This window comes from Castanea sativa, chromosome 2 (assembly GCF_040712315.1).
Source record: "Castanea sativa cultivar Marrone di Chiusa Pesio chromosome 2, ASM4071231v1".
Lineage (NCBI taxonomy): Eukaryota > Viridiplantae > Streptophyta > Magnoliopsida > Fagales > Fagaceae > Castanea > Castanea sativa.
In genome coordinates this window covers 27,775,734-27,792,339 of record NC_134014.1, presented here as the reverse complement: position 1 = coordinate 27,792,339, position 16,606 = coordinate 27,775,734, and the positions used below count along the sequence as shown (strand labels likewise).

At 37.4% G+C, this 16,606-nt stretch overlaps 3 protein-coding genes across 3 annotated transcripts; all 3 read right to left on the bottom strand.

Annotated features, from left to right (window-relative positions):
- Nucleotides 1-271: 271 nt before the first annotated feature.
- On the bottom strand, nucleotides 272-1,566 carry LOC142623877 (cyclin-L1-1-like). The gene is made up of 3 exons (XM_075797359.1): nucleotides 1,371-1,566; nucleotides 1,090-1,271; nucleotides 272-725 (listed from the first exon to the last, which is right to left on the bottom strand). Exons 1-3 carry the CDS (start codon nucleotides 1,481-1,483, stop codon nucleotides 709-711), a joined length of 312 nt encoding a protein of 103 aa, XP_075653474.1. The 5' UTR covers nucleotides 1,484-1,566; the 3' UTR covers nucleotides 272-708.
- Nucleotides 1,567-2,065: 499 nt separating this feature from the next.
- Nucleotides 2,066-6,612, bottom strand: LOC142623876 (uncharacterized). Its single transcript, XM_075797357.1, has 11 exons — nucleotides 6,020-6,612; nucleotides 5,827-5,896; nucleotides 4,924-5,135; nucleotides 4,698-4,808; nucleotides 4,341-4,450; nucleotides 3,751-4,066; nucleotides 3,594-3,671; nucleotides 3,451-3,501; nucleotides 3,235-3,324; nucleotides 2,990-3,067; nucleotides 2,066-2,393 (listed from the first exon to the last, which is right to left on the bottom strand). Exons 4-11 carry the CDS (start codon nucleotides 4,740-4,742, stop codon nucleotides 2,343-2,345), a joined length of 819 nt encoding a protein of 272 aa, XP_075653472.1. The 5' UTR covers nucleotides 4,743-4,808; nucleotides 4,924-5,135; nucleotides 5,827-5,896; nucleotides 6,020-6,612; the 3' UTR covers nucleotides 2,066-2,342.
- A 1,482-nt stretch (nucleotides 6,613-8,094) lies between these two features.
- On the bottom strand, nucleotides 8,095-10,004 carry LOC142625147 (serine/threonine-protein phosphatase 7 long form homolog). The gene is made up of 5 exons (XM_075798846.1): nucleotides 9,640-10,004; nucleotides 9,436-9,519; nucleotides 8,841-8,931; nucleotides 8,384-8,728; nucleotides 8,095-8,106 (listed from the first exon to the last, which is right to left on the bottom strand). The coding sequence occupies exons 1-5, from the start codon at nucleotides 10,002-10,004 to the stop codon at nucleotides 8,095-8,097; spliced, it is 897 nt and encodes a 298-aa protein (XP_075654961.1).
- Between the last annotated feature and the right edge of the window lie 6,602 nt (nucleotides 10,005-16,606).

Genomic DNA, 16,606 nt, shown 5'->3' with positions numbered 1-16,606 from the left:
CTTTTGTATTTAAATTTAACTCAAAAAGAGGATACATATTTATTCCCCCCACAATCTCATAACTTCCTAATCTAACATCACTTTAATATGAGCACCAATGCTAACACTAATTTTACATACAATTTCACAACTTGCTATGTGAAAAATTTGTGTTAGTGGTGAGTTTGTATTAAAATAATGTTAAACCAATCATAACTTACCACCTCAGGACGTTATAAATAAGGGCATATATGAGTGACATAGTGAATTTTCTTAATTTTCCTTCTTTAATACTCCATATTTCCTTCATTTACAAACCTGAAAAGCTAAAATTCATACATGCACATTGGTACTAACATGCTTACAAAATACATGTATTATGAAGGCTGGAAGATGCCAAAGGTATCACCATCCATGTTACAGCTACACAAGGGGAACAATGGGGCCTTAAGGCACATGACCAGAACCTTTTAGCCAAAATTCCCATTCTGGGGGATTTGTATTTATCATGTTCTCTTGTAGAGAGACTAGAATGGACAATCATCTTGAGTTACAATATAAAATCATTGGATAGAGCCTTAGTTTACAAAGACTGGTATATTCTTTGATTCATCATCACTTTTCTTAGAATCCTTCATCTTGTCAATGGCTACTCTAACCAATACTTCTTTGGCTCCAACAGAGTCAGAATTAATTGCTGCTGAAACTGGCTTAATGTTAGCTGTAGGGCTACTCTCTGAAATTTCCTGCAAAAGTGGAACAGCAATGAAACAAAAATCCCACCATGCTTAAGTGATTCAATTCTCCCTAGTCTATGGAAGTTCTTATAGAACAGCAATGAATAAAAAATCCCATGGTAAGATGGACCAATTTTTCTTAAGTCTTTACAATTGCCATCCTTTCTCTAAACAGAGAATTCAAGTGCTGCTGTCAGGTGGTCTAACAACTCACCTCTATAGCAAGAATCACTGGAAATAAGAACGCAGTAGTTGACAAACAAAAATGCAACACTTGCTGAGGAATTGAAAATTGCAAAAACAGTAGAAGAGCATTTGTAAGCTTTATATTTCCAGTGAAACTCAAAATAGTACAACAATAAAATAGTAGTACCTTCGGAATTGGCTGAGATTGTGAATCCCTTGACTTCATCAATCCCAGATTTGTTTGCATCAAATACCTTCCACCACGGTGGATTCTCAGGAAGGGGTACTTGGAACCGACGAGCAGCAGCATAGACAACCCCACAAGCCACAACCTCGCTCTTGAATCGAACACACAAAGTGGTGCGCAAACTGCCCAAATTAGAATGTTAAAAATAAAATTGCTCAATATAACAGATTACTAATGGAGGTGTTTCAAGAGTAGCAAGGTATTTAATTTATAAGAAGTACCTATCATTTGCTAGATTCCAAGCTTCCTGCCTCAGTTCTGGAGGTGTTTCAAGAGTAGCAAGGTAGTTAGATATGAATTTATGAGGATGTTCAACATGACAAACGAATCCCATCTCTTTCAATATATGTCTTTCTGTTCTAAGTGATGCCAACAAGAACCTAATGATGCCAACAAGAACCTAATGAAGAATTGCACAACCATGTCAACTAGGCACAAGACTAAAACTGCCAATACATTTTTTGATAAGTAAAAATTTATTGATAAAATATTAGGGTTCTACCTAGGTATACTAGCTTATTTTGGAGGTTTAAGGATTGGTTAAATGCCTCTAGTGATAGGAAATTAATTCAATACAAAAATATAAGCACAGCATGAATACATATATAATATAATGCTTACTATGTGCTCAAACCTTCAAACCCATTAAAAATAATAATAAAACCCAAAGAGGTCCAAGGCACCAAACAAACTCCACTTTTTGTCCACCATAAGCCTCAATGTCTCAAACCCATGATCGCCCTAAATAGACACCAAAACCCAATCTTCACATATTAAATTAACCAATCCTTAAATCTCCAAAATAAGGTTTCCACAGCTAAGGTTAATTTTTCAAAATTATTTTACCTATGCTGGCGTGAACCCTGGAAGGCCTGGACTTTAAACAGTAAAGCCTAATTTAAGGAACCCAGAAATATATATTTCTAAAAAATCCAAACTCCTCACTTAATAACATTAAAAAAGTATTTAAAATGCCCAAGCTTTTACCACAACAAGGCCATTTTTTGGTGGTCTCTTAAAGACCCATTTTATGCATTGTTGGATAGCTTTAAAAGGGAATAAAAGAAACCAGAGTTATATTGTAGCAAAATGTGGGCATGACCATAATAAAATTGAAAAAGTTTGTAACGAGATGACATGAGCCCGTTATGTCATTTATGATTACACCAGAGTTATATTGTAGCAAAATGTGTCTAGAAATCCTCATCACCTGCATTGGCAGCATAGTGGCCAGCGTTTCTACCCTGTACACAGACCAAAAAGAACGAATAAAAAAATGGATCACAAAATGGAAAACTTATCAACCAAGAGCATCGACATGTCAACAGCAGCTATATATTCATTACCATCCTATTTGCTACAAGTAAAATTGACTCCAAAAATCTGGAAGACTAAGGATAAAAACTATCTTTCAGTATACAGTCAACAAATTCAGGTTGCCCAGATAAAGCTGGTACATGAGCTACACAGAGCACAGCTCACATGACATACAGACGCCTCAAAATCACAAAAAGAGCTTGTCAGGATCCAACATTTACCTAGTTAAGACTCCCAATCAAGATTTGCTTCTACGACAAATCAAATCTGGATGTCAAAGCATTAATTTGTTTATATGTAATTTATATCATTAGCCCTTGTTTACAATGTAAGAGCATAACTACACATCCAAATTAAATCCACATCTTTAGATTCTGTCTCAAATTCATACATATTGGAATTATATTGGACTTCACGTTCCATTATATATAATTGGATTCAAAAGCATTTGACCATATATGAACAGATTTCAACTCTGGACAAGCAGGGAACTTCTAAATCTGTTCATAAGGAAAAGACCCACCTCAGATAACATTCTCTGTTTGTTAAGTAGTTGGGTCCTAGCCTTGCTCACAACTGAGTTTGGTGACTTATACATCCTCTGTTAAAAAGAGAAAAAAAAAAAAAAGAATAAATATCTAAAGAAAAAGTTACATAAACAATATGGAAAAGGTAACCATTTAAAAATGATGCATATGAGCTTATCCCTCCAAAGATAACACAAAGCAATGAGGTACATGCAGCTAGGAGGAATTGATAAGAACCAACCTTATCGGTACTAGATATACGATATTCATCATCTAGAAGATGCTTTTTCTTTGGTGTGAACCCAAAGACATCTTGAAGGAATTCGTTTTCCTGTTTTCAACATTTAAAAAAAAAAAAAAAAAATTCCCATGATCATTCAGATGAGCAATTAATTTGACAATAGACAAGAAGAAAATCTAGAAGATGACAGAGGACCATGAGGGGAAGGAAACAAACCTGCATATGCTTAATGAAGCCTCCCCCAAGAAAGCACTTCAAAAAGTTTAACTGTAAAAGTTTGGACTGATATGAACATTTGAAGTTGGGGACATTCACATTAATATATATAAACGAGGAGGAAATGATGGTAAAACTAGAACCTGTATCATTTGATACCATGATGATGTGTTTAATGATTCTCCACCAATCTTCACTGTGTTCTCAGGACTATAGCCATCCTAATATAGTAAGTACAATCAGTATTGAACCCCACATGAAAAATATGACATCTAGGTTTGTAGATAACAATATAAGTACCTCAAAAAAATCCAAAATATCCTGAAACAAGTTCCGTTGGCTGTTAAGATCTTTCTTGTCAGAACCTTTACCACCTGCCTCAGCGGAAAGGTCTCTTACTTTATTTATAATTTTGCCCTTCAAACCTTGTACATGCGAAAATCCTTCCCGGTTTTTACTTCCTTCTGGAGTTGAGACATCAATTGAACCTTTAACTTCCCCAGAAAACTTCTCCACACTTCCTATCTCAAAAATTAGAGCAAGCGCTTCACCAGCAGCAATGCGTACAGACCGGTCATCCTTGTCTAGGAGACTTGATAAATATGATATAATAGACCTGCAACATTACCCAAAGATATAAGTTGTTTTTCTTTATTAAGTTGGCAAGCAGCCAAGCACCGCTTTTGGGCTTTTCTGTTCAATGGCATCTACATTGTGCAGATGTCATCTCTGACGAGGCTCTAGCACCAGTTGGGTAGCAAACATAACCTTCTAAGGTGCCAATAATCAGATGGTGTAGGTTTGCACTGTGGGTGTGAATTGTGGAAAATCAACTTCCACTATAGGATTGCAACACAAAATAGAGTTCTAGACAAAAATTGATGACTTACTCCTGCCAATGTTTGGGGTTTAGTTTCAATCCAGTCATAGTAGTCAGCAGAAAGGACCAAGCAGACACCACTGCAGTTATAACTGTTGCTGAAGGTTTGGTTGCAACAACCTGAAATGTGAAATAAAATTAATTCACGTAACAAGGCCAACAACCAGAACAAGTAATATCCTAGATTGATGTTATAAGATTGTATGTCACATCATATTCATCATATAAAGCCTCAAAAAAATGAAGCTGCAAACCAAATAGACTAACTTCGAAGTAGGAATGAAATTGAAAAATATAAACTAAGCCATAGGCACAAGTGAAATAGCAATGAAACTTTGAATTATAAAGTATTGAGCAGAATATTTACATTGGAACTCAGTTTTGGATGAACCACTTGCCACATTATTTGCATTGACTTTTCCGTTTCCTCTGTGTCATTTCCACCCACAAAAGTGATGATAGCCAAACACTCTAGCAACTACAATCACAAACCACAATATGCAGAAAACAAAATGTTGAGCATTCACACAGCTCCCGATAATCAGGGACTGAATGAACATAAAACCTCATAAAATTTCAATAATGCTACATACCGATGATATCTTTGCTGGTTCAGGGCTAGATTTGAGAGCCTGTGAAATAGGAGTGACTGACTCTTCGAATATTTCACGTGCTTTATCTCCATAGCCAGCAGTCAGGGCCAACAATCCTACAAAAACATATTACAAAATTGTAACCGATTCAAAGTTGAAAACTCATAGTCATGGGATGAGGTTTCCTCCTCCCAATTCTTCCAGCCACGAATCTGCACAAAGAAACATTGAGAAAACCATTAGATATAATCGAATGTACGGTTTATTCAATATTTAACATGACCACTATAAGTTGATTATCAAGGCGCACTTATGTAAAACGTTTCTTTATATTTCAGATGTCATACAGAAATTTTGGGCAAATTTGTGCCTTTTAGCCATGCTCTCTTTGTTTCCTGTTATGCAGCCAGAAATCAAGTCTTGAACAACAAGAAGGGGGTCTGTCCACTTCATGTCATTCAAATTTGGTTTTATTATAAACAAATTACAGATGATTCATATCCTAACCATATCTTTAATGAGCAACAAGAATTGAACTTTTAAGAAGAGCATATCTGGGCCTTACAAGAGTTCTACACCCTCAAAGCAATCACACCCTCAAAGCTTAAAACAAGCTGATGGAATGTTGTTAGAAGCAATCTCACTAGAGAATAATTTGACTCAAAATTGCCAATATCAATGTTATGTTTTATCAAAACCACACATTCCAGATTTTAATAATCACTCTTGGAGATGGATTTCATCTTCCTATCCTCTCTCAATTCAACATGATCAATCATTTTCTCATAATGCTATGTAAATCATTATGGCTCCATTCAATTATTCACGAAACATTCAACTTCTCCTATATTAAAAGTTTCATCTTAATAATGAGATTTAAGAGACCACTCCACTATGGCATACCTGGAATTACTTTCACCTGAATCCCTTGCTGCTGCAAAAAATCCATCTCCTCCCCACCTCTCCCAAAAACCTAAAACCCCAACAACATATTTCAGGGGAAAAAAAAAACAACTGAACAACAGAGCAAATGAAATTACATCTCTGGGCTAATACCACTACATTGCCCAGTAAAACATTTACAGATAGAACTCACCAGTGGATCCCCTCCTTTAAGTCTCACAACAGTAGCTCCTGCTTCAGCAAAACTTAGAAGCAACTCGTGTATTTCCTCCTGTCACAAAACCAACTTAAAATAAATTCATTTCTCCAATCCCCACATGCCCAATTGTACAAACACCTCTTTTCCTGTCTAGGTGACTAATGAGCAATATGGTGTGCCCCTGCATGACTTCCTAAGGTACCCATTTTTCAGCAAATCAAACCAACCGCATATTTAAGGGACCAAAATCAAAACCAGCCCCATATTTAAGGAATGAAGATCAAACTGACCCATAGATAGAGGGACAGAATTGTTCCTTTTTTTCAATTTTAGGGACCAAATCCAAATTTCTTATATCTGAAGAACCTTAATTGAACTTACACTAAAAGCATTCTTTATACCCCTCTCCCAAAAAATAATAATAATAAAAGCACGTTGAAAATCCCAATTTTTGTTAAACCCAGTGAAGAAGTTTCTACTCTTTTTTTAAAATTAAAAAAAGAATATGCAAATTATCTTATTTTATGCAAGCCACTTGCACATACTACCTCAACCATAGAATTGATGTATTGTACTAGTCTACTATCAAATATATTTTTTTAAAAAAAGAGACACAAGAGAAGATTTAAATTAAAGGACAACAACTAAATTTTGTACTCTCCCAAGTGTAAAATGCCTAACCAAAAGCCCATCCCATGAATGTTGATGAGTTTGCACAATACCTCTTTATCACAAAGACCACGCATCTCTACGGTCATTTCGTGGGCCAAATTTGACCACATAGCTTGTTGTTGTACTGCTGTTTCTACATTCTTAAGAAATCTCCTCCGTTGACATGAGGCTCATATCACTGCTACTGAATGTCAAGTAGATTTGAAAATTGATGCTAACAAGAAATTCAAATAATTTTTTTTTTTTTTTGTTTGATAAGTGAAAACCAATTACAAATGTAAACAAAAAGGAGAGGAAGCAAGACAAGTCAAAACACACACTAACATGATTAAAAAAAAAAAAACACGGTAGCAACTATTATTAGCAGTACACTTTAACATTAAGTATTAGAGAACACCAAGTAGTAGTTAATACAGATCATATTAACCATAATAAACATAAGACAAATATATGAAATATGTGCCTATCTAACATAGAAATCTTTGTCTCTCTTCTATCTAATTACTTTTTTTGAACCTTATGCCGTCGCATATAATGAGGAGGAGGTCTTGCATGTCCTTCGTCAGATGCCTCGGGCCCAGCATTGTGTCCATGTTTTTCCCCCCTGTCCTACAAGGAGGTGCCTTTGATATGCGTTTCGGCTGACCTGCTGGCTCAGCAGGTAACCCAACAGGCTGCTCAGCCTGTACATGGGGTGGGTCAATGCCCGAAAAAGGGCCAGTGGACATACTGTGGGAGGGTGGCTGCGTGTGCATGTCAGGAGGGGTTAGATCAAGACCCAAGTCAAAGGATGGAATGGGTGACAGCTCAGGAAATGACCGCGGGGTGGGTGGACGGATGTCAGACCCAGGACATGGATGTGGAGTGGGTAAAGGGATGGTGGTGGGGCTAGGGGATGGATGTGGGGTGGGTGCAGAAGGGCCAGTGGATGTACTGTGGGAGGGTGGTTGCATGTGCATGTCAGGAGGGGATGGATCAAGACCCAGGTCAAAGGATGGAATGGGTAACAGCTCAGGAAATGACCGTGGGGTGGGTGGGCGGATGTCAGACCCAGGACATGGATGTGGAGTGGGTGAAGGGATGGTGGTGGGGCTAGGGGATGGATGTGGGATGGGTAAGGGGATGGTGGGGCTAGGGGATGGATTTGGGGTGGATGGGTGGGGATCGAGGGTAGGGGCAACTCTCGGGGTAGCAACAGGCGGACGAGAGCCACGTCCGACAGGAGCTCTGCTCGTGCTTGGGCTTTGAGTAGGCGCTGCCGCAGGAGTAGCTACCTCCTCATTCGGGGCCTCAGGGATAGGAGGTTGTACACGGCCAATCTCTTGCACTGCCTTTAGCACATCAATAATGTCCTTGTGGTCCTCCATGCCCACTGGGTGACGCCTCAACAAACGGGCTTATCCTTCAATCTGACATGAAAAAACCAGGTATATTAGTAATGCAATACCAATTCAACAATGGCAATCGATAATAAAATAAACGTTGGTTTTGAATTGGTTCTGCTAGTAATAATTGCAAATTATAGGGAGACCAAGTGTTACCTTTGACTAAATTTAAATTATCTTTTCTATCAAAGATGTAGCTAGCGCATAGAGTAGACAAAATGCTAATTAAAAATTTAACAGATGGAAAAGTTACCATTATAATCAATCTAGCACCGAGGACATTGATGAACCTCCGAGTTACCCTTTTGTACCAATCGAAGTACTCGTGTTGTGGAGGCATATCACCAAGCACTGCTTCACAACGCCGTTGAAGGCAATTACCCCACTCTGTAATATGCGTAGCATGTTTCCGCATCCAATCAACACCAACCTTCCCCCTCAAATCAATGACATGAAGCACTGTATTGGTGTCAACATTACGGGGAATTTCTTGGATCATCCCAAATTGACGAACGACACGATCTGGTGTATGTTTCTCTACTAGGTGGAAACATACAAGTGGCACCGTTGCCGTCCACACGGCCCTCCCTGCAACGCACCACGACGGAAGGTCCTCGAATTCAGCTTCATACGGCTGCCACACCACCTACAACAGCCAAAAAACAAGTACGCAACACATTAGGCAACAATGTTTATATGTCAAAGTTCACCAAACCTATATCTTGTTCCTAAACATGTTAAATAAGGCATTTTCATACCTGGCCTGGCAACATTGAAGCTATTTGCTCGCGATACCTGTCCAGGAATATGTGGGCGGGTCTGTTTTTCTTGTTTGGGACCCACAACCACCTACAATCCAGAACAAGGGATCATTAACTTTGTACAACTTTCCCACTAAGAAAATCATATGACTATAATGTAATCAATCTATGGATGGTCAAGTTAATGTAATGAAGTTGTATTCACAATTTGCATATAAACTCTCTATGGATGGTAAAGTATTTATAACCTTAGCCCACCCACTAGTTTTTTTTTTTTTTTAATCGTTACAAACATACTTTGTTATGCTACATTTAGAGTATGTTTTCTAATAAGATAGTTAATCTAGTCAACTAAAGCTTGGTTAACTAAGTAGCTTTTATATACTTATAAAATAATAAAAATAACTAAAAATTAAGAATAAGTAGCATATATATTAACCGAATCATATAATTTAGGAAATTTGACACAAAATTAGAGTGTATAACCTCTGTTTAAAATTGTTTAATATTGACTTAAATAATTCCTAGAAGCTTTTAAAATAAATAAATAAATAAATTGAAGTTACATGACGTGTATGAGGTAGAGACTTACTTCAGGGACAGTGGACCACGCACTAGAGGACCATAAGCACCCACTGGCGGGCCATGTTCAACTGTCGGGCACAAATATGGGAACCTGGCCCATGCCCAATATTGGACCAACAGCAAACACCCACCAATCTGATTAGCTTTCTTATCGCTTGCCCTGCATAACTCTCGGTACAACTATGCAAGACAAGCACTTCCCCAACTGTACCTTCGTGGGTTGCGAAGGTCTTCCAACTGCTGCACCCACATTAGATGCACCCTATCGCCGGATTTGTCCATGAAGATTGTGTCCCCTAGTAGCGCTAGGATGTAGCATCGTGCATACTTATGCAACTGATCCTCTGTGGCATTAGGCGGCAATGGATTGGCAACATCTTCCAAAAGCAGTTGGATGAGAATCCTCTGGCCATGAAGTTCCTTTCTCTGATTATTTACAGGTCGGAAGCCAAGAAATTCGTCACACACATTCTCCCATTCTTTCTGCGTGCTCCCTGTAATGGCCTCGCCGTCAGCAGGAAGCCCGAGAAGAACCTCCACATCTTGCAATGTGATGGTGACCTCACCATGTGGCATATGGAAGGTGTGAGTCTCCTACCGCTATCGCTCCACTAAGGCCGTTATCAGGCCGTGGTCAATCTCTCTACCCGGGGTCCTGAGGAGTCCCTCCAAACCAAGTGCCTTAATGATGTCAACGACTCGGTCGTCCACCATTGGCTCTCGATCGGAGAACTCTTCACTACGGACACGGCATTTAAGGGACCCTAAATCTTGCACAGAACAAAACCATGGATTAATATATGACAGCAAGTGCGTGTACATTGTATGAATCAAATGCGTGTACATTCGTTAAATCTTTAGTGTTGTGTTTTACCTACCCATTCCAAATAGCTTCTGACCGATGGTTGGCCTGCAACGTCAACACCGACTGGTCAATGGGGCCAGGCTGTGCGTGGTCAATCTGTCCAGCATTTGCAGTAGCCATACTGCACAAGAATGATAAGCAATTAGCACGTAATAGACATTATTGAAAACAAAAACAAAAACAATCTTCTTCTTTTTTCCTCATGGACACTGGAATAATTGTAAGCAGGATCCGGCAGCATATAATGCAAGCCAAATAGAAAAATAGTGCACAAATCTGTGAACGATTTAATTTCTCTTAATCTTAGTGATTTAAGATCATTGAGAAAGAAAAATCTCAACTTTTTTGTTAAATATCTCAAAATAAAATAATGAACACAATATGATCTCATTAACTATTTTGTGATCATTACTACATAAAGACCAGTTTTTCACTTTCATCGTTCCTTCTTGATCTTTCCCAAATGATCTAAATTCTCCTCTTCTTAATATTCTTTTATAGCAATTAAACCTTTAATTAATCATAAGTACCAATTGCTGTCAACAATTTCAACCCTGACGTTATCACTAATATTTCATCCAAATACCTGACCACATACATCTTCACTGACTTATAAAATAGGCTAGACATCCAAACAAGCTGCTCCGATTTAAACTTTGGATTCTCTTGATTTTTCTGAAGACGCATATCTTGAATTTCTTTATCAAACCCATTAAAGTAAATATTAATCAAAATCAAACACAACCCGCTTTCTTGAGGAAACCCCCTTCCTAAGTAACAACCACCCAATTCAATTCCCACCACCTCACACTCAAACAACCTCTTTATTAAACCAATCAAAGAAGCATCTTTTATTTTCTCTTCAATAAACAAACACAACTTATTTACATGCCTATCATCAAACCTTTCTCTATCAAACGTGACATCAAATAAAATCAATCATAATTTTCGAAACAGAGTACCACACGAAACAATCAAATCAATCATAATTTTCGAACAAAAACCACAAACCTACATGAAAAAATCACGCAATTAAAAAAATCATACCTGAGAACTGAGTGAGAGTGGAGAGTGGAGAGTGGAGAGGGTGCTTGAGAGTGGAGACTGAGTGAGTGAGTGACAGCTCAGGGGGCGAGTGAGAGAGGCGCGAGCGTGTGTGAGGGTGGAGAGGCGAGAGCGTGAGAGGGTGGAGAGGTGCGAGTGTGAGAGGGAGAGTGAGAGGGTGAGTGATAGAGAGTGGAGAGAGGCGCGAGAAGGTGGAGAGGTTGTGAGAGAGACGTGAGAGGGAGAGTGAGAGGGTGAGTGACAGAGAGTGGAGAGAGGCGCGAGAGGTCTGTGCGAGAGTGAGAGGGTGAGTGACAGAGAGTGGAGAGAGGCGCGAGGGTCTGTGCGAGAGTGAGAGAGGCTAGACATGGTTTGTTTTTGAAAAAACCCCTATTAGAAATCGAGTCTCAAAGACTCGGTAGGTGGATATATAAACCGAGTATTTAAGAGTTGATATATAAATCGACTCTTAGAAACTTGATTTTCAGGTGGCCGCCACATGGAAAAGCGCCACATCAGATCTGATCAAAACATGAAAATCAAGTATCTAAGAGTCGATTTATAGGCTCAAAATCGACTTTCTAAGAGAGGAGATGTTAGTATTATATATTCTTCCAAAACAGTGCCTACTAACTATATTCTTGAGCAATTATGGCTAATTGCCCATTTTGGCCTTCTTTTTCCCCCTTGTTTTCTTTGTTCTCTCCTACAATCAACTGAATTATAAGGATATTTTTCCACTTGTTCTAATTCTTTCTAATACTTTTGACATGTATGCATTTCTTAGGATTCGGTTTCCTTGAGGATTCTAAATTCCAGTCCCACTCAACAAGGGTTTGAAAATTCCATTGGAATTCTTTTCCCCTTGCCCTGCTTTTTCTTCGATTTTTTGTCATTCTGTTATCTCATTTGTATGTAGTAATGACTTTTATTGGTGTGGGCAGATCACATGCCATAGTGATTGGTATGAGTTGGGCTTTCTGGGAATTAAAAGGAGAATTTGCATCATAATTTGTAATTTTAGGTTATTGCCTTATGATGGGCATGTCTTGCACTGCTCTTTCCATCTATCGCTGATTTTCTTTCGTTTTATTGGGGAAATCTCATTAATACTTTAGTGTGGAATAAATGCAACAGTTCTTGTAACTTGCCTAGTCACAAATTTGGGCATACTAGCTATTAAGTGGTCTGATTTGATGTCTCTTGAGTTCCTATACTTTTGTCTTGAACACCCTTTCCAAATAACGTTACTGTGCAAATGATTTCGTTAGTTGGCCGGTTTTGAAAGTATGTGGGAAACTAACATCTCGAGTTTTAGAAACTCGAGATTTAATTAAAACTCGAGTTTTTAAAACTCGAGTTGTCGTGTTTGTTCTTCGATTACGTGGACAAAGTTTCCACCTGGAGGAATTTAGCCACGTAGAAATCGAGTTTATAAGACTCGAAATATGCATTAAAAATCGAGATTTTAAAACTTGAGTTATTGGGTTTGTCGGAATTTAGCCACGTAGAAATCGAGTTTATAAGACTCGAAATCCACACAATATTCCCCCACTTTACCTTTCAAACACCTAACTGAAACAGTCTCAATCTCTCAATCTCTCAACTCTCAGTCTCTCAAACGCTCTCTCTCAATCTGTCAAACACTTTTAAACACCGAAACCAGTCACTTTCAAACGCTCTCTCTCCTCTTTCAGAACCCTCTCTCTCTCGCTTCTCAGCTGCTGCTACATCGACTGCCGGTCCGCCGTAACACCGCCGGTAAGCCTCTCTCCCTTCTCTCCATTTCCTTTCATCTTTCTTTTCTTTGCTCCATCTTTATATTTAAATAGCCAAACCGAATATCCGAATATCCATTAACATACATTTTTTTGAAAAACATTCAGCAACATTTTTGTTTTGATAACTCTTTTTGATTGATTGTTGAATTGTTGTATTGTTTGTGGATAATTGATGCAGCCAGCAACTATGATTTAAATTTCATGCTTAAAATGGCTCTTCAATATTTCTGGGTAGTTTACTATTTACTTTTGATTTAGGGGTCTGTTATGTTATTAAGTCGTTTATTTTAAGCTAAAATGCAAAATGCACCTTCTAAGTTTAACTGAAGTTCATTTCAATCTTCTAACTTTATTTTTGTTCAATTGAGTTCTCTAAATTTTTAACAAAATTGGATGAAAGGACTAAATTTGAAACTTAAAATGATTCAGTTGAACAAAAGTAAAGTTAGAAGACTAAAATGAATTTTAGTCAAACTTAGAGGGTGCAATTTGCATTTTAGCCTTTATTTTAAGTTTGTGCTGAATTTAAGTCAGTTGACAAGTCTGATCTCACTTTTGACTAGTTGGTATTATTGACAAGTCTCCCATGTACTATAACTACTTAACTAGCCACTTTTTTGATAGGTACTAGGTAGATAATGGGGGAAAGGGAAGTGAACTACTTAACTAGACACTCATTAGAATTTAGAACATTATTCAACTGATGAAATTCATCTATGCAATTGTTGTGGTGCCTGCTGATTTTGAAACTCTTGTGTTGAAAATATGCACACTGTCAGCCATGGTGGCCTATAAAGTGTTATTATCTTGAAGAAAGAATCTTCTTCCCACCACCCCCCCCCCCCAACCAAAAGAAAATTCTTAGATTCTGATGCAAACATAATGAAATTCTTTCTCTAAACTTAGCAAAGAACTGCGAGGGTTTACATTTGAAGGAGGAAGATAGAACTACATAGTATAGCACAAAGATTAGTAGTTCTTTTTGTTCCTCTTTATACATTTTTATAAGAACAGCTCAAACAGCATTCTGCTGGCTTTAAAATTTGTTTCACCAACCGTTCTAGGCTCCAAGGGGCATTAGTAGGTTATATGCACAAGCTTTGGTCTGTAAGAATATACAGCCACTACATTCTATTTTCTTGTCAAACCTTTAATCTTTTCAACTTAAGATAGGGTGGTGACAGGTTGGGCTGGTTGGAGCATATCAACACCACATTGACAAGTCTGTTTGGCAAATTTGTTAGAGAATAACGCGCAACCTTCTAATACATTGACTGAGTTTGTGTAAACCCATGTCAACTGGTTTAAGTCTTCTCTATTTGGCTAGTTGTATATTTTGTTGATAAACTAGGGAAAAAGAAACAAATTAGACAATGATCTAATAAGTTAATATTTAATCTTTATGGGTAACTTTTAGTTATCACTTATCATTTTCATTTTTTTTCTTACCCTCATGATCTGAAACTTAAATTATTTTGATTTTAAGGATTTGTAATTCTTCTTCTTCTTCTTTTTCCTTGGCACCCTGAAACCAATTTTAAACCCCATCAACCCTTAAAATTCCCATATATAAAACTCTTAAATCTGTTCAGACTTTCTTTTTCCTTAAACTTGGGTTTTCTTACTTTATTGTAAGCTCAAACTTTACCCTTTATGTTAATCTTTTAGAACCCTGAATCCAATATATTTTTATAAACATTTCCTGCCATTAAGGGGTTAGGACTTAGGAGGGCTTGAGCTTTCTCAGAGCTACAGCTTTTTGGAAAAAGCTTCAGCTGCTTTCAGAAGCAACCCAAGGCTGATTAACAAAATCTGCCTAAAAAGTCAAGCTGCATCACAAAATCAGCAAACTGCCGAAATGCCTGTGGGTTACAAAACAGCGTGCAGATAACTTCTTCTTTTTTATTAAAAAAAAAAAAAAAAAAAAACCTTTTACACCTATGGAGAAGCCTTAGGAAACGAGGCCAATTTCCTCACCCAAGCTCCTCCAAAACCCCAAAAATAGCTGCTTTTCAAAGAAGTCCTACAGTTGTTTCCTTTGAAATTTGTCTGCAAGTTTTTGGCCTCAAAGTTGATATTTTTCACCCTAAATTTAAATTTTAAAACGTACAATCTCTCCATCCACCATTCAGAGAATAAAATCATAAATTTGGGTCAAGTCTAAACATACAACCTCTCTTAATTGATTGACCTCTGATTTTAAGGCTTTCCACCAACATCATTTTTTCTGGCATATAATGCACCAGATTCAATACAACACACTTTTTTCAACCAAAAAGTCCTGGCTTTTGTAGCTAACCTTTGACTACAAACCACTAAAGTATAGGAGTTTTTATAAAATGCTTATTTTATTAAACACAATCCTCCCAACCAATGCTTGGAGAAGGATCTCTTTTGGACAAGATTAAGAGGAATCTGCTTTTAGCAGCCGGCAGCCATTCTATATAATCTTCACCATTTATTTTCAGGTGCGCCCTTTAAACGGTTCCCCAATCTTCGAAAGCATCATAAAAGAAAGCTGTATGTTGGAATACCTGCTACATAAAAGGAAGTTGTCTACAATTGGTCCCCATGGCAGCCAAGTGTAGTGGAGACTAATACGTGTTATTTTCTTGCATCATTTCTTAGCTTCAATGGTTTGCCCTTGCGCAAATTTCACTCATTTATGGGTGCTTGCATATAATCTGTTTTTTAAGAAGCACTTCGTGGACCCTTTTGACCACTAACATACATTTTTTTGAAAAACATTCAGCAACATTTTTGTTTTGATAACTCTTTTTGATTGATTGTTGAATTGTTGTATTGTTTGTGGATAATTGATGCAGCCAGCAGCTATGATTTAAATTTCATGCTTAAAATGGCTCTTCAATATTTCTGGGTAGTTTACTATTTACTTTTGATTTAGGGGTCTGTTATGTTATTAAGTCGTTTATTTTAGGCTAAAATGCAAAATGCACCTTCTAAGTTTAACTGAAGTTCGTTTCAATCTTCTAACTTTATTTTTGTTCAATTGAGTTCTCTAAATTTTTAACAAAATTGGATGAAAGGACTAAATTTGAAACTTAAAATGATTCAATTGAACAAAAGTAAAGTTAGAAGACTAAAATGAATTTTAGTCAAACTTAGAGGGTGCAATTTGCATTTTAGCCTTTATTTTAAGTTTGTGCTGAATTTAAGTCAGTTGACAAGTCTGATCTCACTTTTGACTAGTTGGTATTATTGAGTTAGTTGTCTCTAGAGAATCTTTTTTTTTTTTGTTTGATAGGTCTCTAGAGAATCTTGAAACTAGTAGGTATTTGTTAGGAGAATATAGAACTATAAAAACCAGGTCTACAGCTAATGTAAGGCAGTCTATTGCTGATTAAGAATACTATATCCCATTTAGGGCTCATGTCATTTCAACCTGTTTTATCTTCTCATAATCTGTTTTAGATTGGTTCCAGCAACCCTTGGCTGCATTCATGGTTATGTAGAAGCTCAAGAATCTG